Source organism: Strigops habroptila, chromosome 5, assembly GCF_004027225.2.
Source record: "Strigops habroptila isolate Jane chromosome 5, bStrHab1.2.pri, whole genome shotgun sequence".
Taxonomy (NCBI): domain Eukaryota; kingdom Metazoa; phylum Chordata; class Aves; order Psittaciformes; family Psittacidae; genus Strigops; species Strigops habroptila.
In genome coordinates, this window is record NC_044281.2 from 36,968,456 (window position 1) to 36,995,649 (window position 27,194).

At 41.2% G+C, this 27,194-nt stretch overlaps 2 protein-coding genes across 2 annotated transcripts; both read left to right on the forward strand.

Annotated features, from left to right (window-relative positions):
- The first annotated feature begins 153 nt into the window (after positions 1-153).
- On the forward strand, positions 154-13,934 carry LOC115608174 (nucleolar RNA helicase 2-like). Its single transcript, XM_030486540.2, has 15 exons — positions 154-621; positions 831-1,121; positions 2,558-2,633; positions 3,481-3,659; positions 4,620-4,737; positions 5,371-5,556; positions 6,924-7,069; positions 7,321-7,470; positions 8,701-8,862; positions 9,417-9,536; positions 9,973-10,046; positions 11,122-11,281; positions 12,090-12,224; positions 13,071-13,115; positions 13,613-13,934. The coding sequence occupies exons 1-15, from the start codon at positions 154-156 to the stop codon at positions 13,805-13,807; spliced, it is 2,505 nt and encodes an 834-aa protein (XP_030342400.2). The 3' UTR covers positions 13,808-13,934.
- Positions 13,935-14,413: 479 nt separating this feature from the next.
- On the forward strand, positions 14,414-26,877 carry KIFBP (kinesin family binding protein). Its single transcript, XM_030486545.1, has 7 exons — positions 14,414-14,833; positions 17,225-17,323; positions 20,614-20,693; positions 20,810-20,993; positions 22,139-22,223; positions 24,586-24,695; positions 25,446-26,877. Exons 1-7 carry the CDS (start codon positions 14,483-14,485, stop codon positions 26,322-26,324), a joined length of 1,788 nt encoding a protein of 595 aa, XP_030342405.1. The 5' UTR covers positions 14,414-14,482; the 3' UTR covers positions 26,325-26,877.
- Positions 26,878-27,194: the final 317 nt, after the last annotated feature.

The following is a 27,194-nucleotide window of genomic DNA, read 5'->3' on the forward strand; positions in this document are numbered from 1 at the left end:
CTAAGCATTTCCGTGCGTTACTGTATGTGGCGAGTGTTGTTTCGCCGCCGGTATAGACGCGTGGGGTGCAGCAACCTGGTTGCAGCGTTGCAGCATGAGCCCCGTGAGAGGAGGAGGCGCTGGTGCGGTCGGGACCAGCTGCTCGGGGACCCGATGCTCGGCGCGCCGGGGAAGCCGTCGGAAGGGACCGGCGGGGCAGCGTCGGCGGAAGGGGCGGGCCGGGGCCGGTGGCGCAGCAGCTGCATGGGTAGTGCGTGGTGCCGGGCGGCGCGGCTCGGCCTACCCGCGGCCCGGGCAGCGGCGGCCCCGGGCAGCGACCGGCGGCGGCTGGGCTGGCTGGCCGGCGCCGGGGCGGGCCCGCTGCTGCTGCTGGCGGCGGCGCTGCCCCGCGGTCCCGTTCGCCTACCGGCCGCCCTCGGCGCTGCACCTCACTTCCTGCGCGCTGGGGCGGGGCGCGGGTCTGTGGGACACCGCTGCGAGACGGGCAGCAGCGCCGCCGCACACCTCCCCGGGGAGCAGCCGGCCGCCATGCCCGCCGCCGGCCCCGCCGCCAGCCCCGCCGAGCCGCAGGCGCCGGCGGGCGCCGAGTCCCTCCGCCGGGGCCGCCGGAGGAAGGTCAAGGTGAGAGCGAGCGCGGGCGGCCGCGAGCCACGTGCTGGCGCAGGAGCGGCCATTTTGTACGGCCCGACTCGGCCCAGCTGTGGGCTTGGAGGGGACCGGAGGGGTTCGGGCACGGGAGTTCAGGCCTTAAAGCCGAATAGCGGCGCGTTGTTGGAACGAGCGGGCGGGGAACGCGGTTCCTGCGTGTAACGCCTGCTTTGCCTCGGTAGGAGGAGACCCAGGCGAAGCTGAAGCAGCGGGAGAAGGTGAAGCGGCGCGTTAAAGCTGAAGGCGAGCAGGCCCAGCCTGAGCAGAGCGGGCTGGGCGATGGTGACCTTGAGCCCCCCCTGCCTAAGAAGACAAAAAAAATCAAGGAGAAGAGCACCGGTCTGGCTGGAGAGAGCAGTGGCTCTGAGCATATGGTGAAGCCTTCCTCTGCTGTAAGCAACGGCGTGACCTCCCTGGCAGCCCAGAGCGTGTCCAGCAACGCAGCCGCTGGAGAGCAGGACAGCAACGCAGAGGTAGTAGCGCTGTGCCCAGCAGAGCCTTGTCTTGCTTAACTGAAGTCCCACTGGTAACAAATGGGCTTAATGACAAGTGGGTGCTTTGTGAGGACTGTGGGAGTGTTGGGCTGCTGTTGTAGGCAGCATTTGCCGCTGTTCCCCTTAGATTTACAGCGCCTGATCTTGGGCGCTGGGGAATGCCCAGCATCATGCCTGTTTGCCCCACCTGAAGGTGGGCGAGTGAAGCACAGCAGCATATGCACCAGTACGTGGTAGCTGTTTGTTCTTGTGCTTTCCTGCTTGTGGCAAATGGCAAGCTATTTGGAGTAGCTTATCCTGCAGTGGTGGAGGCTACCTAGCAAGAAACGGTTTCCATGTACTTGCTTTTTTTCATGTAGCAACTTATTTTGTGTCTTGCAGCATAAGGGTTTCTCACTGCTGCACAGACAGTCACTGTCCCAGAAACGTGCACTGCTGGTTGGCCCTTTGAGGAAGTGTTTGGCAAGGTACCCTTTAAGGGAAGGTCACAGTTATTAATCCCCACTTCTGGAGTTCTTTGTTCAGGTTTCATCCTTGGCCTTGCACGTGGGTGTGAAAGGGCCCCACAGTTTGCCTTCTCTGAATAGGGCCTTCTGTGGGTAGTTTTTTCTCTTGTGTTTAAGATGGGAATGTGAATCAAGAGAGTGCTTTTTGTACAATGGGTGTAATGGTATGATCTCTTAGGTCTTTGAAGTAGAAACTAAATTGTGAGTTTTAAGTAAGTATCTACTGGTATACGAAGTTATGAAGCTGTTTGTGTGGTGTACTATGTGTGATGTTTAGGGAAATTCCACTTCACCCAATGAATTCTAACACCAAATATGTTTTGCTGTGAAAAAAGAGTTTTCTGATGATTTCGGTGGACTCCAGTTGAGATTTTTTTAACAAATAGTTTCACTTTTCCTGACCTGTCAAGCATATGTGCATGATGTGGTAAGATCGCACAGAAGGTGCAGTTGATTCCTTTTGTTTGCAATGGACCTTAAAAGGTGGTGCAGGTATATCTGAATTAGAGATGAGATAGCAGTAGTTATGGTCTTGAACAAATTGTTGCAGGTAGCAAAAGTAGAAAGAACTTTGACAGGAAGTCTTTACTTAAGAGTGATGTAAAGCCAGGACTTGCTTGTTGGAATTCTGTCACACTGAGCGGCGCAGCTTGTGTCAGTGTGTTCTGTCTTCTAATACCGGGTGGCTGGATTCAGGTTTCCCACTTTGCGCTGTGACCACATTCTTGTTTGTGAAGTACCTGCATCACAGGGGTTTTTCTTTTCTTTAAACAGGAAGGAGGTAGCTGGTAAAATTGCGGTGGTGAAGCAGATGCATAGCTTGCTTTGTGTGCCTGTGTGGGGTGTGTTATTTGTTCATTTCTTAGGGGTAGTGACTTTTTTTTTTTTTTTATTATTTTACCCTGTTAGGAGCTGACAGAAGAAGCAAAAGAAGGCGACTTCTCCAATTTTCCTCTCTCCCAAAACACCATCAACCTTCTCAAAGGTTAGTTAATGTGTAAAAGAAACAGCATTGTATGCTGTTACCCATATAAGCAGGGACAGAAGCCAAGGGTAATTGTCTTACATTTGTTGTGTGGTGAGAATATGCTTGTGAGCAGTCACTGTAGATTCAAATAATCTACTGTTAGTAGGAACAAAGTTTATGTTTTGTTCAAGTGCTTTAAGGTGAATTTATTCTTCCATGGTGTGGTTATTCTTAGATATGCATTCTAGAGACAGGGTTTCTCTTCTCGTCAGCATCATTCTACTTGTTATGTATCTTTACTTCAATTCCTATATCTGCTGTCTACAATACCGCTTCTTAAATAAGTATAATGGTGTTTTGTATATGGAGACTATTTGGTTTCTGTAAACAGTCTATGATTATTCTCATGCTTTTGGGCATTATTGTATCTCTTCTTGATTAGTTTTTTTGAGGAAGTAATCATTGTAGAGTTCGTGTCCTCTGTGTTGGGAAGCTATGCAATTCTTGTTCCTCAGACAAAATTCTCCTTGATCCTTTACCAGAAAAAATGTGTGTGTGGGGTGGTTTTTGTTATTTCCGCCCCCCCCCCCCCCCCCCCCCCGCCTCCGCTTCTGTTGTCTTATGCCAAACATCACACAGAAAGCTGTATTTCATTGTGGGTAACTCATCTGTGTGTCTCAGGGTGGGATACTGTTCGATCTAGAGTAGGAGGATAAATAAAGATCTGTGGTTTTCTTCTATGTTGCATCTCCTATTGTGTACAGGATTTGACATGACGTGTCCTACATATTCAGGCTAGTTATTATGTGAGGGCTTCTCATTGTTTGTTCATCTTCTAATGAAGCCTCTTTGGATTATTTTACAGCTCAAGGTGTAAAATACCTGTTCCCTGTGCAAGTGAGGACTTTTCAGCCCATATATGATGGCAAAGATGTAATTGCTCAAGCTCGAACAGGAACCGGCAAAACCATTTCTTTTGCTCTTCCGCTGATTGAAAAACTTCAGAGCATCTTGCTAGATGGGAGAAGAGGCCGTGCACCAAAAGTAACTTGCTGCTTAAGGATTAACACCAAAACCTTAGAATATGGCAGTTTTTGAAAGTGATTTTGTAATTGCTTTGAGGACTTTTGGGACTCTGCTCCTTTATTGGTGTTTGTAATACTGAACACTTTCCTCAGATCAGGAGCTACAGTGTGACAGATTTTGCAGCATCACAGTGATAACATATTTCATGTTTAGGGTTCCTTGTGTCTGCATTTAGGAGAATGGTCAGGGTACTGCAGTAGTAGCTAGTGGATTTCCAGACTGCTGTCCTCAGGAAGTTAGCGTGCAGCTTTGGGGCTGAATCGCCTGCCTCTTCTGAGGTGATGTTTGAGTCAGCCGGACTTGTCTCCATTCACTGAAGTTATTTCTCATTATAAATTCCATGGTGGCAACTGAAGGCTCTTGAGTTGTCCGTGTTTATGCCTTTCTACCACCCCTATGTCTGGAGACTCAACGGATGCAAATGGTGTTTACGTTTCTACCTAAGCTTGAGGTAGAATCAATAATCGGATACCTGTGATCAGATATCCCCATGCAAATTAAGTATATATATTTATCATTAAACTGAAAAGCTGCTTTTAAGGTCTTACTATGCCAGATTGTTTAGTGACTGTTCCTATCCTTTAGTGCTGAACTGCACCTTCATCGTCTTTGGTAATGTTACTGAAGGGTCTACTTTGTCTAGCATTAACTTAAGAAAAAAAAATACTGCTGTTCTACATCTCAGTTATCTTGTAATGCTTTGCCTTGTTTCCTCTTGCTGGCTATGAGGCTGTGTTGTGCGGGCTCCAAGTGGTGGGAAATACTGCCGGGATGGTGGGGAGGTATGGGTGCCTCTGTAGTGTAGAACAAGTATAGCATAAGGATGGGAGTACAAGCTGTTTAATGTAAAGTAAACCCTTTTCTCCTAGCACCCTTTCCCAACCACAGCTGCATTTTGTCTCTTTTCACTCCCTCCAGGTGCTGGTTCTTGTTCCAACCAGGGAGCTGGCCACACAGGTAGCCAGAGAGTTCAAGAATCTCACTAAGAAACTGTCAGTGGCTTGTTTTTATGGAGGAACTCCTTATAAAGAACAGAGTAAGTAAACGCTAGGGAATTAGTAGTGGATTAGAGTTTTTTCTCCCTCAGAGTTTCACTTCAGTCAGGAACCATGATACTGCTTTCAATGGGAGCATACAGCCTGGGTTAAATTATTTTAATTCGAGTAAATCTTGATTTAAAAGGATGGTTGTATGTCTGTGAAGTGACTAGTCCTTTTAGTTTCTACCTTATCGTGTGTTTGTGTGGTTTTTGTGTAGACATACACTGGGACTAGACGACTGTCCAAGGAAAAGAGAGAACTGCATATGCGTGTGTAGCTCTCTCTCCAGAGGTAGCTGTGAAAAAGAAGTTAGCTGAAAACCTAGAGACTTTTACTGTAATAAAGCTCTGGAGGTTTCTAATGCTAGCTGTTTGTTGCTTGGAAATTGGCGCATCTTACTGTAACTTTGCATGTGATTTAGCTGGTATTCCTGACAGGGCAACATGGACTGCCATCACGCTTACTTGTTTGTAACCCAGCCTGGATGTAGTGCTTTATTTGGAGATTAACGTGAAGTGCAGTAGGTTTTTGGTTCTAAAATTAGAAGTGTTGCTGTGTACTGGTAACTTTCTGCCTTGTTGTCTCTTAGCATACTGACACTGTGCTTGTTTTTCCGTCTTTTCTTCCAGTTGATCTCCTTAAAAGTGGCATTGATATTCTAGTGGGAACACCTGGACGGATCAAAGACCACATTCAGAATAGCAAACTGGAACTTTCCAGCGTGAAGCATGTTGTTTTGGATGAAGTTGATCACATGTTAGACATGGGCTTTGCTGAACAAGTGGAAGAAATCTTAGGATTTGCTTATAAAAAAGGTAAATTATGACATCAGGAGAGGAACAGGCAACAATGCAGAGAACGCAATTTGAAACCTGCTGGTGCACCCCCAACTTGAATCCTTTATGCGATGCTAGTATTGGACCTCAGAGAATAGAGTAAGGTAGAATTGGAAAAGGTTCAAAGTAAGGTGGCAGATGGTTGAAGGGCTGGAATGGCATCTCTGGAAGGAGGGGGACGGTGAAAAGAGGGAATAAAAGCAACAAACCCAACCTAAATCCTAAAGCTTAGTGTTCTTCATTCTGAGAGATGTGTCTTGAGTGTAGGGTTAGGGTTATAGTGTGTCTGTACATCATCATCACATGAAGTTGACAACTAGGGAATATTTGCTCTTTTCTGATGTAGTGGGCATTCAGCAAAGCCACCAGGTAGCAGGTACAGAGCAGGAGGAGGTTATTTTAATAGTGTGAAATTCTTTGCAACATTGTACTAATGTCAAGAGCTTTGAAAAGTGGCTTGAATTACTGGAAATAGAAATATCAAGGATTACTAAAAGCAAGGGTGTAAGTTCTGGCTCTGGAAGTTCCTGACAGTGTTTCTGTCAGGAAACTGGTTCCTGACAGTGTTTCTTCACATCTTTAACTGTGTTTGACTGCTGTTGGAGAGAGTATATGAGCTTCATGGATCTTGGGTTTGACCCAGTACAGCCACTGTCATTTTTACTTGACTGTTACGTTCTCCCCATTTCTGCAGAGTTGTTCTTTGTCTTGACAAGCAAGAAATAGAGATGATCTTCTAAAAAAGGAAATCTGCATAGATTTTGTAAGAGTTGTCATAATTATTCAATCTTAAAAGTTTTCTTCATAACTGGAAATAAATTGGAGGGAATAATAGTGTCCTTTTGCAGTGTGTGTTTCTTTCTGTCTGAAGGTAGGATAGACTATGTCAAGATACTATTTGTTTAACAGTTCTTACCTGGGGTAGTTCTTCACCTGGACTGCAGATTGTCCTTTTTAGCCTGCCCTTTTCCTTTGCACATAGCTATACTGTTCATAGGTAGTTATATTGGAATACCAGGCAAGGAGGGATCAAGACAAATTCTTTCAGGTATGTAGGAAGACTTCAGGCACAGTATAAACCATTTTTAGCAGATGAACTATAAATGTGCCTTGCATTTCTTCTCAGGCAGGATGAAGGATTCAATTTGGTCCTGTTCATATTACTGTAATTTTGCGTTTGGTGTCTAAAGAGTATTAAAATGTTTTTATTGTTTCTGTTTTCTTGTGGCTGACTTACCACACATACAAACTTAGCAAGTTGAGAGCAACTCTTGCTTTTTTTTTTTATCAGTTCTCAAGTTTCAGAGTCTGTTGTGATGGCTGAAATTGGTGGCCTTTCCTTCCAGGTTCTGAAAACAACCCCCAGACACTGCTGTTTTCTGCAACTTGTCCACGATGGGTGTATGATGTAGCAAAAAAATACATGAAAGATGATTGTGAACGGATTGACCTGATTGGAAAGAAGACTCAGAGAACTGCTACGACTGTGGAAGTGAGTGATTCCGCTGCAGAGCAGTGCAGGTCCTGAGAGCATCTGACCTGGGTGAAACAAGTTCTGCATTGATGTTACAAATGGGGGTGTGGAATGACTTTTCACATGATTGACACACACATTTCTTAAGGAAAGCTTTCATATGGGGGTAGTAGTTTGAAAGCTTAAAAAAAGAAAAAATTCTTTCTGCATTCATTTTGTGTGTGGCTTCGATTTAACACAGATGGTTACCATGTTTTTTTCCCAAATAGCATTTGGCTATACAGTGTCGCTCGTCTCAGAGAGCAGGAGTTCTGGGAGATATCATTCAAGTCTACAGTGGCAGCCATGGGCGGACCATTGTCTTTTGTGAGACCAAAAATGAAGCAAATGAACTGGCTATGAATGCTTCACTCAAACAGGTACTGGTGTCTGAACGGAGAGCAGTGGTTAGGAATATACTGGGGTTGAATGCCCTGAAATAAATACAAGGTTGCAACTGTATGGATCGAATTTCTGTGCGTGGTTTTAAGACTTCTGAAAGCTGTTTCTAAAAGTAGAGCCTTTCAGCTAAAATACCTTCTTGGCTGTGATTATGAATATTATTCCTTTGGCTTGAAGGGCAGGAATCAATGGAAAATACGCAGCTTATGCTGAATAACCAGGAGATAGTAATAATAGTAATAAACAGGAGCTAGTATAGTGCAGATAGTCCATCTCATGTTAGTGTGCTGTTTAGATTCCCATCTCTTAATGGTATTTATTATCCAAACATCCAGTATCCAGGAAAATCAACTAATGTGGTAGAATGGAATGTTTTGTTGCCCTTGGAAGGTCATTTAATAGTTTGTTAAGAACTCAGGTGGTACACTGAGCACGTTTTCTGTGCTTAACTTGAATTACTACTGAGTTTTTTGAGTGTAGGGAAAGGTGCTGGATTTTTTTTTTTTTTTCCTGGAGAAAAGCCTGTTTGATACTAAATACTAATTTATGGGGAAAGAGAAATGGTGAAAATACATGGTTTGCTCAGTATTGGATAAATGTTATGTATAATCCACTTTAAAATCTTGTGGCAACAATTTTTGTCTGTTGGCCCTGCCGCTTTCACACTGAATCTAATTACTTTGTTCTTGTGTCAGTACATGACATGTTTTTTTTTTTTATGCTAGTAAGTTATGCTTTAGCATGTTACTTACTTGAATTCTGAGCTTGTGACTCTCCCCTTTCTCCTTGTCAAACATGTGATCTGTTTCTTGTCCCATTAGAAGTGGAGGTTGTTCAGATCACCCATAGGGCTCAGGCATGCCCTGAAAACTCACATAAGCTTTTGTGGGTTTTGGGATGGCTTCCTATGGAAGGGAGTAAAGTCTCTTGATAGCTCTTGACAAGCACTGTGTAAGTAAAGTTGCTTGCACTTGTTCCAGTGGAAGTGAAAGCTGAAGTGGGCCCTTTTGGCAGACTGGTATGCTACAAACAATGACATTATGGTAAAACTACTGCCTGTGAGTGTTATTGTCCCAGAAAAGGATAAAACCACTTTGGTATCAGCTATGTAATTATTTTCTTTTGCTCTGTACAATATTTTGGGTTTTGTACTTTAACGTCTAGGTTCCACTGTTAAATGACATGTTAATGGTTTGTTTCACTGACAGGATGCCCAGTCATTGCATGGTGACATTCCACAGAAACAGAGAGAAATTACATTAAAAGGCTTTAGAGATGGTGTGTTTGAAGTTCTGATTGCAACAAATGTAGCTGCGCGTGGTTTGGATATTCCTGAGGTTGACCTTGTTATACAGTGTTCACCACCAAAAGTAAGTCATATGGAGAAACTAAAATTGTAATACATTTTTTGTGACAGAACAGTGGGTTATTTCTGTTTCACCAGAAGCATGGTCTGATTCACAGATGAAGTGGATTATTTGTAAATAATAGAAGGCCTAGAATTTCTTAGTTAAGCGTTTACATTTTGAGCTTTGAGTAAAGTGAAAGTGTTGGGCTTTGGTTACTCTGGAAAGTTGTAGGATAGTTTTTGACATTGCTTCAGCATTTCTGAATCCCTTCTAAACATTGTTTTCATAGCAATTCTACAGTATTCCTGCTGCCTTTTTCTTCTTTTGAAACTCCTTTGAGCTTTTTTATTAATATCCTCCCCCGCTTACGTCAATAGTGTTTGTTAAACCTGAGGCAGCATATCTTGGGCTGCGTAGTACATGCATGCCTGAGTGGTGTGTACAAAGTTTGGGTATATGTATTGCTCTTTAGGTTTCTGAATTAGGATTTATCTTACATTTTCTCTCTTCCAGTATATAGATGTAAATAGTTTAAATAACATAAGGTTTTCTTCTGTTAATCTGAATTTCTGAAGGATGTTGATTCCTACATCCATCGTTCTGGACGTACAGGTCGAGCTGGCCGAACCGGGATCTGCATTTGTTTATTTCAGAGAAGAGAAGAAGATCTTCTAAAACAAGTTGAGCACAAAGCGGTGAGTTGTACTTCAGACCTCTGTTTAATGAAATTACTCAGCTCCTAAAAGACTCTGCCACTCTTATACTTTGTAACCATGAGCTACTTAGAACTCCAGTATAGAACTCGTCCTATTGACTAATAGGCCTAAAATGTTGATATTTGGTGTTTGAAAATGCTTTTCTGTCAGCCTGTTCTAATGCTTTATGGGTCTTTCTATGTATTCTGTTGATGTCAGCAGACAGACTGTAGCAGAAATGCATGAAGGATACCATGCCTTGCATTACAGTATGCATGTGTATTGATGTAAATAGCTCCAGGAAGGAATTTAAAAGCTTTATTCTAGCTTTAGAAATAACTCAGGTAAAGACTGTGTTGATGGTATAAACAATAACTAGTGGGAGTTGTAGAGTGCTAAACATACCTTTAACTATAATTTCCTTTCTTGATTTCAGGGGATTACATTTAAGCATGTAGGTGTTCCCTCTGCTACAGATGTAATTGAAGCTTCAAGTAATGATGCCAAAAAGTAAGCTTATTTGCCTCTTCTTAAAAGATGTCCAGAGATGTTACCAACAACAATGCTGTTAATGCATAGTTTTAAGGGAGTAGACCTGTATGTGAGCATATCTACTTACGTTGTAAGTCAGTTGCTTTGCATGTAGCAAAACTGGTCTGTTTTCATAAGATGATATCGATGAACTTCTGTGTGCTTGAATATAGACCTTTCTGTAGAACATTATGTTCTCTAAGTTCGTGCAAAAATTAACCTTTGTTTATATCCTCAAAAATCAATAGCGGAACAGGGAATTAGTGTCATGAAGAGAAACTGATTTTGTCCACTCAGATGATACCGTAGTACTGTGTAAAGAGCAATACTTGGCATGTTGAGGAGTTAACTTTGCCCTAGTGAGGGTGTACTAGCCCTGTCCTCGGTTTCTTTGTATCATTCTGTTCTCAGGGGTGGTTGGTTGGTTTTATTCCATGCGGCTCTGTTTACATTTGCTGTCCTATTGGTGGAAATAACATGGACAGAGATTATTAAAATCAGCGAGGATTTGACTCATGGAAAGGAGACCATGGACATGGTGTTGGGTTCACCACGTACAGAAAAATGGTGGGAGGTGCTGGTGTACCACAAATAGCATTAGAGAGAAGTAGCTGTTCTCTGCATTCAAGCTTGTTTTCACTGTCTCTCCCAGAAATAAACGATTTAATCAGCTTGCACTGAGAGCAAGTGCCTTGCCCCAGCCCAGCAGTGGCATTGTAGTGGTTTGCTTCTATTTCTTGTGAAGTAAAAGCAAGGGTACAGCCTTAAGAATGCTGATATTTTAGAGCATTCCTTTGATATTTTTATCAATGCTGTCAAACGTGCCATGTTGTACATCCTGAGTTTTGAACACATCTTTCAAGAGGCTTGGCTTAATGAGAATGTGGGTATTCAACATCCTGAAGGTGTTGAGTTAAAGGAGTGTTAATGAAGCATGATAACCAAGGCTTTTAGAGATAATTTGTTAATCTTGAAAGCTGTCTATGTCTTAAACATGACTGCACTTCACACAGGCCTTTGCTGATCTATTAAACTTCTGTTGTCACCCATGTAGGTTGTTGGAGGCCATTCCTCCTTCTGCAGTAGACTACTTCAGAAAATCTGCTCAAGAGCTCATAGATGAAAAAGGGGCAGTTTCTGCCCTGGCTGCAGCTCTAGCCCATATTTCTGGGGCATCTTACATACAGCAGCGCTCCTTACTCAACTCCACTGCGGTAAATAACATTATACCTGTGTTAACAAAAATGGATAAATTAATTGCTTGCATCCAGTCCGACTGTGGCATCTTCTCAGGCTCTTCCAATAGGGTTTCTGAGCAGCTTTTATCCCCAGCTTCTGGTTTGTTGCTTGTTCCTTAACTGAAATCAGCTCATACTGGTACTATACAAGAAACCAGAAAAGCTTGAAATCAGTAAATTTTCTAAAGTTAAAAGAATTTCTCCAGAGAGCTAACTGACAAAAGACTTTGGTCTAAAAGAATTTATTGACATTTTACAAGCTAATAGATGGGTTTGTGCTATTGTAGTTTTCCCTTCCCAGGAAGTTTTTACATTTCTGTAATATTTCAATAAGTCTAGCATTTGATTACCTGATTTCAAAGAGAACTTGAAAGAAGAAAAGTATGGCCCTTTCTTTTCATGATACATTTAGGGACAACTTGGCCTAGTGTGTGTGGTAACATAATTTTGGAGATAGCATGTGGCTGGACTGTGCTTCTTGTATCAGTTTGGGGCTTTTTTACCTGTTTTCTAGTGGTAACTTACTGTATGTATTGAATAAATGTGTGTCTGCTTCTGGCAGAAATGCTCTTCACCTTTCTGTGAATGGGCAGTCCTATGTGAGATGGATACCTTCAACTTCTTAGGAGGATTTTAGTTAATTCACTTTTGGGAAGTTGATTTCTTAGTATTAAATACTACATTACAATAACAAGTTATTTATTGCATAGTTCATTGGTTAGTGAGTCACGGGCTGTCCAACCAAGTTTAGTCTTACAAACATTTTTCTATTTGTTTCCTGAAGGGCTTCGTGACCATGGTGTTGAAGTGTTCAATAGAAATGCATACAATGAGCTATGCCTGGCGAGGACTGAAAGAACAGCTTGGTGAGGAAGTAGATTCCAAAGTATCCTCAATGCGCTTCCTCAAGGGGAAGATGGTAAGATGGCCCAGCCTTGGGGAAGAAGGGTGGGTGGGTGTGTTTGGCCAGTTTTTGCAGTGATTGAGGCAGGCATTCTGAAGTATTAGTACAGAAACGTTGATACCTCACTCTATCCCTACTCAGTCTCATTTCTCAGAAAATATTAACCTTTCATGAACCCCCCTGAAACTGCTGTTTATGTATACATTATTTAAAACAAAACAAACAGCCAAAAAAGCCCCCACAAAACCAAATAAAAAGCATGAAAGCTAGTGTTTTAAGACTTTTATTTGGATGGAGATTCTGCTCCTAAATGATAATGCAGGAGTTCTTTCCTAAAAAAAAAAAAAAAAAAAGGGAGGGGTGGGTCATCAGCAATATGTATATAGTGGGAATGCTTGTGTTGACCTTTATTTTTTCATTATATGCTAATGCTTTATACCACCACAATAAAAAGACCGCTGTAGAGTAGGGCAGTGACTGGCTGGCCTGAGCAGTACCGCATTCACCTGACTGTCAGCCTGTGACATGTCTGACACTTGTCTCCTTTGCAAGCATGTTCTTGGAGAGCTTGTGGTGTCAGATGATGCCTGTCTTACTTTTAAACAGACAGGCTGATGTCAGGCAATGCTGCTGTCAGCACAGAGCGTTTGAATCTGTGTTTTGTTTTGAGCTTTTGTGTTTTAACTGCTTTTCTCTTCAGCTTATAAAAAGCTTCTCCCAAAAGACCATGCTTTCTGCTGTTCCTGGTTTCTACACTTAGTGTGCATAAGTGGTTGCAGGTGCTGCCTGTCTGGAGTTGTGTGTGCCTCCATTCTTGGATGTCTTTGGAAAGCAAATGGTTCTTTTTTTTTCCTGCTATAGGGGGTGTGCTTTGATGTCCCTGTTGGCGAGCTGAGTAACATACAGGTAAGTTCTTATAGCCAGAATTGGCTTTAGAACCTGGTGATTTGAAATTTGATTGCCATATTTAGGACTGAATATAGGGTGGTTTGGGAGTGTAAGGTTTGTGTTTTAATGAGGATATTGCATAGACAACAGAGTCATTAGAACAAGCACAGCACAGTCATTAGAAAATGCCCCGTCATGTCTCTCATTTCAGTTCTTATTATATTACCTGATTTTATTAAACTAAATCCTATGTTCTTTGGCTACTCTTGTGTTTGACCTCTCCAGTGTATTTGAGTTAACCAGTTTTCTGTTGACTTCACTCCCTCTTGTCCTTTTGTGATGGTTTATCCTTTCCCACAAGACTGAGTTGTCTCCCAGGAGGGGTCTGCTGGCCTATTGGTACGGGTGGGGTTTATCTGGAAATGCCTTATTATTGAAAGCAACATTGAATGCAGTAGTGTACCTTGGACACACCTGCAGACCCGTGACGTCTGGTTACGTTGGTTTTGTTTCAGGAACAGTGGAGGGACACCAGGCGTTGGCAACTGTCGGTGGCAAAGGAACTGCCTGAGCTGGAAGAGCACCCCCAGGAGGCAGGACGAGGGTTCTTCAGGTTCGGAAACGGGAGGCAAGGTGTTGGCGGCTTCAAGAGAAACAACTGGTTTAAGAATGGAAACCGAGGACATGATTTTAACAAGTCACTTGATTAGCCTCTGGTACAGATGTGGGACTGAGCTGACTTTTACCAAAAAGTAAAAGCCTGTTCGACATTCCTCTTTGTCCTTATTCCTTGATAAAGCAGCCTCTCTTTGAGTATTCCCAAACATCATGTTTGCTGAAATGACTAGCTGCTTGGTTTTTTTTTTTTTGGAAGGTTTTTTGTTTTGCCCAGCTGACATTTTTCTGCCGTTAAACTAAATGTCATACATGTCTCGGAGATGAGTATTTCACTGGAAACCTGGCGCTGTGGGGAACAACACTCTCGTGAGCATGGACAGTTACCGCACCTCGCCTGTTCAACAACCCTTGCACTAAAAAATCTGGTTTTAAGAAAAAAAAAAATCCAGAAACATTTGGGATCGAACCCTCACCACCCTTCCTCGAGCATGTCCCCCGGGAGCCAGGCTCTGGTGGCCGTTGTGGCGCTCACCCTCCCTGCCGCCGTCTGCTGCTGTTCGGCGCTCGGAGCCGTTCGCCCTCAGCCGCGGCGCGGGGGAGCTGTGGGGAACGCCGCGGGAGCGGGGGCCGGCGGGGCCGCCCGCGCTGTGGCCGCCATGACAGCGGGACGGGAGAAGGGGCGGGGCCGCCCCTGCAGCGCGGCGGTTATTGGCCGGCAGCGCGTCAGGTGGTGGCGCGCGTGACGCTGGGCGGCAAGCAGAGGGAAGATGGCGGCGGTGGGGGGCTGCGGGTGGGCCGCGGTGTGCGAGAAGTTCCGGACCGCGCGGACGCTCTCCACCGTGGAGTCGCGCAAGGACCCGGAGACCGACCCCTACCGCTCCAAGTACAGCGCCCGGGCGCTGCTCCAGGAGGTCAAGCAGCTGCTGAGCGCCGCCGAGGAGGGCGACGAGGCGCGGCTGCTGGCCGTGCGGCGGGCCGTGCTGGAGTACGAGCTGGGTGTCAACCACACCGACACCGAGGAGTTGTCGGCCGGCGAGGAGCACCTGCAGCGCTGCATGCAGCTCCTAGAGCCGCACCCCCTCTCCCCGGACTGCGTCTCCCTCTACATACAGGCCCAGGTGGGCTGGGGCTGTGAAGGCTGAAGGGGGTGCCTGCGGAGCGGCTCTGCGGCTGGAGGGTCCGGGGTGTCCAGGGAGCGGGTGTTTGGGTGGTGTGAGGCGGTGGGCTCTGGCGGAGGCAGGTGCCTTGGCTGTGGGCCGTGCTGTGTGGTCTCTCCAGTGGGCTGCAAACAGGGTAAGGGAGATTCGTGACACTTCAGTCTCCTGAAGGGTGTGGGTTGTTTCAGCACCAGCAGCCCTGGCGTTTGTTTCTTGCTCAAAGGAAGAATTCACAGGTGACAGCTGTGGAGGGATGCTATTGTTTTATGCTGCTGATGCTTCTGGGCACGCAGAGCATCTAACAGTGTATTCTCTTAATAGAAACTGGGTGTTGACAAAGCAGTGTACTCTTCAGGATAGACTGAGACAGAACTTGTAAGAACTGACCTCATTATGTCCAGAACTTGCTTTGTGATTCCTTATCTGTCGTTTTGTTGTCCAAGTAAAGTTAAGAGATGCTTCTATTTATGCTATTTACCTGAAAAGGTAAATTGTTCTTAAAAGTTGTCACTTGTTTGCTTTTCATCCTTGCCTGTTAACTCTTAATCTGTTATATTTTATTCCAGACCAGTAAATACAGTTTTGTAAGACTAGAAGTAATATTCAGTTTATTCTGAAGAAAGTAATACTGTTAACAAAATTGGATCTTGCCAGATGAAGATTCACAAAAGGACATTGGCTCAACAGCTCCGTCATGGCAGCTGGTATATAGTTAGATATTTACCTAGACTTTAAACAGAGCAGTTACTTGATGTGTCTGCCAAAAATGACTGCTCTAATTAGAAAAGGCTCAGTAGTGCTTCTTTGTCAAACTCTGCAAAACTGTCAAGAGATTGTGTGTTCATCTAGAAAGGCACCAGTTAAACAGTGACTTACCTGTCTTATATAGGTTAATTTAACTGAATTATCTGGAATTCACGAGGTTACATCTGCTCATCGTCCTTCAGTGTGACGATTTGGCTACGCTGCTATAAATCTGTAACTCATTATAAGATTGGAGGTTTCTTGAGAAGCCAGTCAAAATAAGATAACCTCTTCCCACTGTATGTTCCTAGGGAGTTGTTGCTTTTGTGGCTGAGTGCCAGGAAATTCACCGTGCTTTTGAACTGGTGTGATGGAAAGCAGCATTTCTTTCTGTTGGACAAAAGTTTGCATGGATTTTCCTGTTTTGGGGCCCTTAGGAAACAGCAGGATAGTTTGTTATGCATGTGAAGTGCTGTGATCCAACACTAAACAGGTCTGCTGTTGCCTGGCACTTTCATCAGGCATGTAGCTGAGAGCAGTGATGGTAAATGAGCATGCCCTCAGCTTTTGCCCCAAGGGCTGTTAAAGACTTGAATGTTTAGTTAAAAAAATTCTAATATAAAATCAGTAATTGTCAACAGTGGCTGTACTTTGCCATGTTCTAGGACAGACAGAGTATGTTGTCACAGCACTGAATTCTATTTCAAAAAAGAAGCATTCCTTTTTCCTGCTGGGCCTGTTTCTATAGCCCTACTTCTAACTTTTGAACTTCTGCATAAGGTTGTACATCACAGTTTCTACATAATTAAATTTGGTCTGTTCTGCTGCTTGGCCGTGGGCAAAGTATTTCTGCTCATAAACATCATGTAATATGGTGCTTTCTTCCAAAAATAATAACATTAATGAAATTAAAAGGGACACAGGGCAGGCACACAACTACATGTTCTAACTCTTTTGAAGTTTTGTGGCTTTTTAGCCCTGTTGCATTTTGTAACAACACTGCCTAGGAATTAAATTAGCTCATCAGACATAGATTGTTAATGCCTTCATCTCATTAATAAAATAAGAGGTACTTTTTGTAAAAGGTGGGTTCACAAATACAGTAATGTTACTATGTACATTGCTGTAATTTAAATTTGAAGGCAGTAGTCCATAGTTTTTGCATCTTAACGATTCTTTTCATGTCTTTTCATTGTTGAAAATATACAAGCATTCATTCTTTGCATATCTTTTTTCTATTAAATTTTTCTACAGAATCATGACAAATTTCTAGTTCCTTTGTTCTTTTTATGATGTTTGTATATGTTATAAAAGCTGCGTGAATGAGATGCATGGAAAATGGTCATGTTTGAACATGCCAGTCCTTATTTAGCAAACACAGAAAAGGTTCAATTTGTGAGGTGACTTCGTATGTATTTGCTGCTGTATGAGAATCCCCTCTTTTGAGCAACTTGTGATAAAATGGATGGGCACGATTTTTGCTTTTTGAAATCCATTGTATTAGAATACCTATACATAAGGATGAAAACTGATAAATTGTTTGGAGAAAATGTGTAATGTAAATGGAACGTAATGGGAAAATAATGAGTTTTTCCTTTTTACCTTTAGAACAACCTAGGTATCCTGTGGTCTGAAAGGGATAAAATTAAAACTGCGCAAAATTACCTGGAATCCGCAGAAGCCCTGTATAACCAATACATGAAAGAGGTACTGTATTTATTATTAATATTGTGGCAGGTTTTACTTTCATGTGCCACTTACAGTTTTAGTAATCTTTGAAAAAAACCCATATGGTGCAACTTGAGTTTCTGGGCTTTATACTGGCTGCTATGATTCTTCTGACAAGTGATTTGATTTGTACTGCTGGCACAGAAAGAGGCAATCTGGAGGATCCCTTGCTAATTTCAAAATGGACTTACTCAGGTAAATAATTGTGCTCAAAAATAATGGCCCTTTTTGAAAACTTGTTGAATTGATAATCCAAAGTTGAAGCCAAATATGATAACATATTTGCATGGTTTGCTCTGACTGTGCACAGTGTTGCACAGGGGCAAGCGGTTTAGTTCTGTATCCAAGAGGACAGTCTTATAAACAGTTAAACTTCTCATGCATATTAAACAGCCTTTTGAGTTGTGGATTGACAAAGACTCTCTTGTGCTATTTTTAAGCTTTTTGCAAAGCTGTTCCTGCACTCATTTGCCTCAGGGACAGTTTGTGAGTGAGCTAAAAACATTTGAAGCCTTAAAGGAGCAGAATCTGTCTCTCAGGACAGCTGTAAAGGTTGGATAGAACTTAGTTTCATGAATTTACAGTTCAGGTTTTACATGAACTTGGTTTATAAAGAGGACTTGAGATCCTTGTAGTGGTGCAGGATCTTTAGGATTTATACAACCGTGTCAACATTCATAATTCACAAATTACAAAAGTTTGAATTTACTTTTCTTAACGTTCCTTATTTTTAGGCTATCAGGAAGCCTTCCTGTCTGGGAATCCTTGGTAAACTGTTGATGACGGAGGCATTTCCTGAGCTGATGGATTGAGTTGTTTATTGTTGGGGTCTAGTTAGCTTACAAATTGGTTGGGGTTGGTTTTTCCCCCTCAAAACAACTAGAGCAAAATCAAGGCAAGTAACTATTGTAACATTGTAACAACATTTTGCTATTAAAAATGCTGTTTGATTGTTTAGTGCACTAGGTGGAAATCTGAGAGTGTGAAACCTTATGAGCAGGAGCTTGCGCTGGTAAAGGAGACTTGCAGAGTCTCCTGGAAAGGAGGCTTGTGGAGCTCTTCCTAATGGTAGTTAAAGGAATAAGGCTTGACATCAGAGGATAAATCTGTAGGTACAGTGTCATCTGCTTTCTTTGCAGGAGTAGCTCTAGGCTTGCCAGAATATACTCCAGATCTTGTTAGAAGGTTTGGAAGTCTTTATAAAGTTGTAGGCCTTTCTAGCTAAAGAAAGGGTTATAAATTCACATCTTAAAAACTAATGAGTTATAAACAGAAAACCCTAAAGATTAAAAGATCATGTAAAAAAAATCTATACCTCTCTGGTGGGTTAAACACACTTTTATTTGTCACATTTCCATTAAAAACAAGCAAACAAATCCATTCATGATTTTTTAGGGAGAAGCACAAACATAAGAATATGTTTTCTTTCCTATAAGGTGAATGTATTCTCTACCCTTGCTTCTGCCTGAGTCCCTGTTATCTTCTGAAGAGTATTTCTCTGGACTGCTTTTTATATGTTACTTTACTTTCTCTTGGGCTAAGAAGTAAATGGGGTTGTAATGGATGGGAACCTAGCTGAGAGTTTATTCCCTCTCATGACTGAGAGACCTAACAAAGTATGTTTTTATCACAGTGTATTCGGTAGAGTATATATGTTTATGTTCATCATGACTGATTGTCGGGAAGAGGTAGGAAAACAGAGGTGTGCAGCTGTTCTACGACCTTCATACTCGGCCGCACTGGGGCGCCTGGCCAGTGCTCATGGTGTGGACAACAGTGAGATCATGAGAAACTGAACGGCCCCACGAGTAAACAGTTAGAGATCTGGCATAAAGCTGGTTGTTTTTCTAAGAGTAAAAAAGCAGGACCCTCTTGTGGCCATGGGAGAAGCCTCACCTATGGGTGGATGCACCGCATAGGAATTCTCCCAATTAACCTGAGACTCCTGGCATTGGCTGCAACGGGGCTTCCCAGCTTGAAGTGTGGGCCTGGATGATGATTCAGTGGTATTTGGTGATGTATTTCTTCTTAATCTTTGTTCTGTCTGTGCAGTAATGATTTTATGCATTGCTAATTTTCCTCTGCACTTTTATGTATATTTTTTTATATATATAAGATATATATATAAAATCTGTTTTGCTTTATTATACTTATATACTATATATAGATATATACCTGATTAATGTTAGTGTGCTTGTTTAATAAACTCTGCATATTACACAGCTAGTGTGTGGTTGTTTTGTGGCATACCCTGCCTGTTAGCAGAACAAGGGTTAGGAAGGTGCTAGGAAAGTTGCATACTAAACTGGGCTCTGTTGCTAGCAGACATGTTAAACATCCTTCGGGATGCACTGTCTAATGGCAAAAAGCCACTTTTAGAAAGACACCTTCATTTAAAATGTTTTAGAGTTGGCATCTGAAGTTATTCACAATTACAAAGCACAGACTAGTAAAACTTTGCCATAAGTGATGTTAATCTCTTGGGCTTGCCAGTTATGCTGAATCTAACTTTATTGACGGTTGTTTTAAGGCAAGGTTTAACAGAGCAATGGTGAAAAATGTATAATTGTCTCTGTAAGGATTCTGACGGAACTCATGGTTTAAAAAACAAAAAGAGCACTGCCGAATGAAGTAGTTCACATCATTAATAACTTGCATGTAGGTCATGTCTTGTATCAGGATTTAACAGCTTCATCCTCCAAAGACATTGCCTGTTGTCTCATTCATATATTTGATTAAATAGTCTTACTAGCTTTTGAATAAAGGGAGTCATTTCACAGCAGTAAGCCTTTACAGCAGGTCTGCTGAGCTCTGTCTGCACACAGTGTTCTTTGCAATACTTCCTGCAGGATGTTTTTTTGTAACTGATTAGTGCAGTTGGGCAAACGAATATTTCACACTAGAAGGCATGCTTAGTATTACACTGATGCTTTAAAAGTCATTATGATGTTGTACAAAATAAAGACAATTATAGCCCTGTGGAATCCAGGTTGAATGTTTCTGGTGCTGACAGCGTGCGTTGCTTTAAAGTGTGTAAGCAGAAGTCTTCTATAAGCTGAAAACTTTATAATTCTGTGTGGAATTGTGGCTTTCATTCTCTAGATCTCCTGAGTTTTGTGGAATTGCTCGAGAGTTGTGACATTGAGATAGGCGTAGATGTGTTATGTGAAGTTTTGTTAAATTTGGGATTGAAAAATGATAAATCATCTGCAGCCAGAAGAGGGAGCACTATGTTAGAAAGTAAAATAATATATCATGTATTCTTGCAGGATGGAAATCCTCCCCTGGATCCTAGTGAACATTTTATGGCAGAAGAAGAAAAACTTACAGACCAAGAAAGATCCAAAAGGTGGGTGTGTAGCAGCGTACCTACATTATTGTTACTTTTTTAAATTTATGAGGATGCATTTAAAGGGGAGAGGAGAGGTGGGGAGATGAGATCTAAAGATACTGTTGTTTTTCCAGATTTGAAAAAGCCTATACACATACTCTGTATTATCTGGCACAAGTCTACCAACACCTGGAGATGATAGAGAAGGCTGCTCAGTATTGCCATACTACTCTTAAACGACAGCTTGAGTATTGTGGCTACCACCCAGTAGAATGGGCACTCAATGCTGCTACTTTGTCACAGTACTATCTCTCTAAGGTAGTATACCTAATGTTTTTCTGTTGTAATTATATCATAAATATAACTATCAAATAACACAATTTTTTAAACAGCTGTTTGTGGCAGGACTCCATGTTGAACTGAAAATGTGCTCCTATCAAACTACAAATTGTCTTCTGACATGAAACATCTGTTAGTTTTTTCTGAAGAGGACGTAGTGGCTTTCCTGTGGTGGTATGATGGCAATGGGAAAAATGAGCAGGGGTGTAGACTTAAGAAAAGCTCTGTAGCTAACGAAGTATCAGTAGTGATGTAACATGATGTTCATAAGTAAAACTTTAAGGTTATAATAACTTTTAAATTGTTTCTTATATTGTTTTCTTACAATAGAGTTTAAAACCAAAAACATCTAAGGGTGAAGGTATTGCACATTGTATATTTCCTATAAATTATTGTCCTTTGTACTTTAGCACATGCTTAAGTCTTGTTTGAGCCTATGCGAACATTAAAGTATGTGAGATGGTAGCTGTTTGCTTCTGTCTTGAGTCTGTGTTGACTCTAAATAATCTACTGTGTTACGAAATGCTTCATCATTATTTAGGAATTTCTTTATTCCAGACTATTCAGATGCTCTTTTCTGATGCTTAAAAGACTTCTGCCATACCTAAGCCAGTTAATTTTGATTTCAGTAGTAACTTGTAATTTCCGTGTCTTTTTGATGCATTGATAGCACTAATCATTAAACAATGCACTGCCAAATATGAGTAAAGGAATCTAAATCTGACTCATAATGTTGACTTGTGTGTCCGGCTCTTTCCGACTAACAGCCCATGATACAATCTTTACCACAAGACATCACTTCCTTTACCACAAGGAAGTGACAGTGCATAGATCAGAACAGTGAGAATGTTCACAATATGTGTGTCTAATACTAAAAGCAAGGCTTGCTATTGTAGCTGTCGTAGAGAGAAAATAGTTGGTTAGAAAATACTGTATTCGGTAGTGGATGTGGAAAAATTGTCTCTCTCCTTCCAGTATGCAGGAAGAGAGCACTCCAGAGCCTCTTGGTTCTATGATTTCACTTGTATTCATGTATCTTTACTATCTGAGGATTTATCCAAGCTGAGAGCAGTGCTTGGGCTGCTTATACTAGTGGTAAATGCTGCCATTTCTTTTTCTCTCAGCAATGTTTTATGGAGTCCCGACACTGTTTAGCAGCAGCCAGTGTCATCTTTAGCCAAGCTGGACAGGTGCCATCTGCTGAAGACAGTAAGTTCATATAAAAGTTTTGAATAAAATATTGTGAAGTCATGATACATAATGTTTAAAAATGAAGTCTAGCAATATGTACAAAACTTATCTTTTTAGTTAGCAGTAAAGTGGAATGTTTTTAAAGAGCTGCTGCTGCAGCAGCTTAAGACTGGCTATTGAGTAGTTGAGAAAAACTCAAGAGCTTGTTGCTGGTGTTTCAGAAAGCGTGCCAGAATAAAAGTGAAATTTTAAACCAGTATCTGTTTCAGTAGTGGCAGTGTTGCTGTTCATCCATTTGTCCTTGTACATGTGCTGAAATGCAGCTTTCCTTTGCTTCTCAGACATCAGAGGGCAATGATTCAATGAACTAAACCAGATGTTTCTTGGGAATATTTTTAAAAGAGGGAGGGAAACTCAGCATTCAAAAACCCCAAATCCAGAAGGTACTTGTATTGTCTTTTGTTGCTGGATGCTGAAGCTTCATTAGCAGTTATTTTTAGAGTTGTAGCTCCCCTGCTTGTTGTTTTGAGTATTGATGCAAAGGAATAACTTTGAGGTTCAGTGTGAAGATCAGTAAGAGAAACCTGCAGAAAACCAACCACAGTTTTAAGGACCTGTGGTTACATGATTGTATCAGTCCTCTGTTCTGGGCTTAGTCTTTGCTTTGCTACAGCACAGCCTTTTACATTCTATGTCTTGGGCAACTGAAAGCTTCAAATCAATAGAGCTTTAACTTATGGAAAGTGAGCAAGTAGTCAGGGTAGCCCCTGTGTTAATTCATAACCAATATATTCACTGTTCAAAGTCAGATTTAACTTCAAATGGCTTGAGCCGTTTTCAACACAAGCTCTTTAATCCAGTAATGTTGTTATTTCAGGTTAAAATATAACCTGAATAGACATACCTGAACTTTATTTAATTGGAGTTCAGTGACAGTACATTAATTTGATTGCTTTTAGTATTTCTCTTAGCTCAGAAATACAGAATTCTATGCAGTTGCCTGTCTTGTTATTGAAGTACTTTTAGGATGATTTCCGAAACCTTTTTAGTTTCAGTGAAAGAAGGCTGTTGAGTCTGGTTATGTGGATCTGTTAGGCTGTTTGAAAGCAGTGTATTACAAAAATTACAATAGTAGTTCTGAATCAGTGTTTATGGGCTTCCATAGCTACCTGACTGTGCAGTTGTCAGAGTTCATTAATATGATACTTCAGCCAATAAATGAGGTTATGTTTTTGGTAGGTGTGTAGAAACATACAGTTAGTTACAGTCTAATTCAGGTGCAAGATGGGAAGTCATAGAGTCCTATTTTTAATTGTCCTTTATAAATTTCTTGTGTTATTTTTGGTCAAGTCAAATAACTTCTTCTATCTTGACTTCCTTCTGCACCACATAGGAGCAGTGATATTTGTGTTTGTTTCAATGGAGTAAACATCCTATTTTCCCTTCCTTTTCACTGTACAGAGAGCTGGGCTGTGGACTTGAAGATCGTTATGCAGAAAGTTCTTACTTATAGTAAGGTTAATGCACAGTCAGCGTTAGCCACTCTCAAGCACATTCATTTTATCATGTTAATTGGAATATAAACAAACACAGAGGTTTTTAGTAAAGGTGCCTTTTCATAATTTAGCAACAGTTCTTATTTCCATAATAAGAACAACTTCATTGGCTCTAATGAAAGATAATGAACACAATGGATCTAAGTCTAAAGTTGGCTTTTTATTTGGTGAACAGGAATGTTAGCATCCCTTCATTGTTAGCAAACTCACTGCCCTCTGCCTAGAGACTGGGAAATGAGTTTTCTCTGAAATCCGTTCGGTTTCTGAAAATGTTATCTTGAGACATCAGCAATGCTGCTACTTATGACAGTGGGGAGAAAAATACTCAAGTTGTAGAGCTAATAACTCTTGTGCTAGTACCAGGTAGATTAATTAAAGGCAGTCTTCCTTACTTTTATTCCCTTTTTTGTAGCAAATTTGGGGCCTATTGCAACACAGATGCCCTGAGAAACAATTGACAGGCAGCTGAATCACAGAAAATGCATTATCCTGATTTCTTGCTCTTGTTACAAAAAGACGTAAAAACCTTTTCTAGTAAAACATCTTCAAGATCAAAGGTCATCTGAAACATACATTATGATCTTTTTTGTTTGTTTGTTTAAGAATTCATTCATGAAGAATTTATGTTAATCTATATGGTTTCTACCAGAATGACAGGTTACAGAATTACTATACAAACTGACATGGAGAACATGTTTTTGTCTAACCATGGGGAAAAATTAATTAGATAAAAGTAACGTATTATTTGCCTCTACTATTTGAGCTTCTTGCTGGAGTGCTTGAGTTCTATTAAAAGTTTTTATGTGTTTATGTCCATTCAATAGCTGAAACGGAGCAAGACCAACAGGACCTTCGACAGAGAAAAGCTGAAATTGCGAGGTGTTGGATTAAGTATTGCCTGAATCTGCTGCAAAGCGCTCAGAAATTACTTGAGGTAACCAAAAATCTGTAGCTGTCACTGTTTAAAAGCAAACAAAGTATATTTTGATGTTGGTACCAGAAATCAATTCATAGTTGGTAGTAAGTGGTGAGCAGTTGCCCAATGAATGATACAATGGCTTATTGCACTGTAGCATTTCACAGTATGTTTTGACATCAGTGCAGCACTTAGAAATAAGCACTGATAGGAGATCAGCTCTGTAGTGTGATCAGCGCACTGCTTATACAGCAACTTGGCAGATTTTCCTCCTCTTTGCTGCATTTTCTTGCAGCTTGATTTGGCAGATCACTTCTTATTTAGCTGCTAGTTAAGAACATCATCTTAATATGGAACAGTTTTGTGTGCTGGTGTTCTCATTCTAGCATTTAATTCATTCAAGCATTCATTTCATTCATTCAAGCATTTATTTGAATTATATATTCAAATAAGTTTTATATAAACTGGGCATGTGCTGAAATGCTTTGCAGAAGTAGGGCCTTTGGGCTTTACATTTATTGTTTTGGCTGTATTGTCACAGAGGGTAGGGACACTAAGTTATTTTAAGTTTTAGGATTTTACAAAATAGAGACTGTAATTTACATGATTTTTTTCTGAATAGAAAGTCTAATATGGCAGTGCATCTGCTCTTCTGTCTTGTTGCTGTCTTACTTATATTTCAAAGGTAACTCATAAATAATATGATTCAGTGTAAGTCTCTCTTCGTACGCCATGTGCATTTTTAATTAGTATGCTTTGTCATTTCAGGATAATATAGGAGAGCTGGATCCAGACAGGCAATTGGAACTTAAAGCCCAAAGGAAAAAAGAAGAGGATGAAAAAGAGAAGGGCAGAAAAAAAGCTGTCCTTTTTGGGATGAGTGATGTATGTGACTCTGTCTTAGCCATGGAGGAGAAAGTGAGCAGTGTATATCCTTTAGATTTTCAAGAAGCCAGAGAAATCTTCCTAGTTGGTCAGAACTATGTTCAGGAAGCAAAAGAGTTCTTTCAGGTTGATGGTTATGTTACTGACCATATTGAAATTGTTCAGGATCACAGTGCTTTGTTTAAGGTACTTGCTTTCTTTGAAGAAGACTATGAGAGGCGCTGCAAAATGCACAAGCGTAGAATAGATATGCTGGAGCCTATATGCTCAGAATTGAATCCACAGTACTATCTGTTGATCAGTAGGCAGCTTCAGTTTGAACTAGCTGACACCTATTATAAGATGATGGATTTAAAGGTAGCTATTGGTAACAGGCTAGAGGAGCTAGACTCCCACACAATTAAAAAAATTAATTCTCTGGCTCAGTTTGCAATCAAATATTATGAACTCTTCTTAGATTCTTTGAGAAACCCAGATAAGGTGTTTCCTGAAGTGCTCAAGGAAGATGTTCTTCGTCCTGCTATGGTGGCTAAATTTCATATTGCACGACTATATGGTAAGCTTATTACTTCGGATAGCAAAAAGCAACTGGAAAATATGCAGACATCATTGGAATATTACACATTTCTGGTAGACTATTGTGAGAAGTACCCAGATGCTGTCCGTGCCATTGAAACTGAACTAGAACTCAGTAAGGAGATGGTGGGTCTTCTTCCAACAAAAATGGAGAGACTAAGAGCAAAACTGTGTCCATTTATATAAATACTTGCCTCGAAGGAAATATGCACTATTAAAATAATATCTGTACAAACCAGTGCTGTCGGACAAGTTCTGTACTGATATAACTAAGATGCCTACAGTTTGGCAGTCCACCTAGAGCCTGCAGTAGTATAACTTCATGTAAAAACTCAGATCTCTCCTGTTCACCCACACTAATAGTACAAACTTTAAATGTAAGTGAATGTCCAGCTAATGCTTTGTGTTATTTGTCCTGTATGTAAATATAAACCTTTTCTCCCTAAGATTTTTTTCCTTCGGCATATGGTTCAGTTTCTAAGTGTAGTGCTGTATGAAGATTCTTTCTTTTAAGAGACTGTTTCTCCAGCAAAAATTTTTCTAAGAAACCTGAGGCATGTTCTTCCAACTAGAATGTTTTATGTCTTCTAACTTTGTCCGCAGAAAACTTTATCCATAAGAAGGGAACTTTGTTATTTTCAGTATTTTTTTCGTATGTTGCTCTAGTGGTTTTTTTTCCCCTGTTAATCAAAATCTAGTTGATAGAAGCTCAATAAATGGACTACTTGGCTAAACATTTTTTTCGGAGTCCTTAGAATTCTGTTTCCTTATATCGTACTAAGATACTATACACATTACAACTTTGTCCAAAATAAATAGTTGTAAAAGTATTTCCATGTAAGTATCTTCAGTAAAAACACGTGAGCAATCAAAGTGCCAGAAGCAAGAGCAAGAAAGCAGCAAAATGTCTTGCTTGTGGTGGCAGCAGATACCCTGCTCTTACTACACCATAGAGAATTCTCAGTTTAGAGGTGCTGTGCTCTAGTGTTCCAAACTGTCGTGGGTTCAGCTATAGCAGTCATTTTTCTCCTTCTTAGTAGCTGGTGCAGTGCTGTG

Coding starts and splice junctions, on each gene's coding strand:
- LOC115608174 (XM_030486540.2), top strand. CDS start 154: ATGCTCGGCGCGCCGGGGAAGCCGTCGGAAGGGACCGGCGGGGCAGCG. Junction 1,122..2,557: donor AGCAGGACAGCAACGCAGAG/GTAGTAGCGCTG, acceptor TTACCCTGTTAG/GAGCTGACAGAAGAAGCAAA. Junction 9,537..9,972: donor AACAAGTTGAGCACAAAGCG/GTGAGTTGTACT, acceptor TCTTGATTTCAG/GGGATTACATTTAAGCATGT.
- KIFBP (XM_030486545.1), top strand. CDS start 14,483: ATGGCGGCGGTGGGGGGCTGCGGGTGGGCCGCGGTGTGCGAGAAGTTC. Junction 17,324..20,613: donor ATAACCAATACATGAAAGAG/GTACTGTATTTA, acceptor GTATTCTTGCAG/GATGGAAATCCTCCCCTGGA. Junction 20,694..20,809: donor GACCAAGAAAGATCCAAAAG/GTGGGTGTGTAG, acceptor TTGTTTTTCCAG/ATTTGAAAAAGCCTATACAC.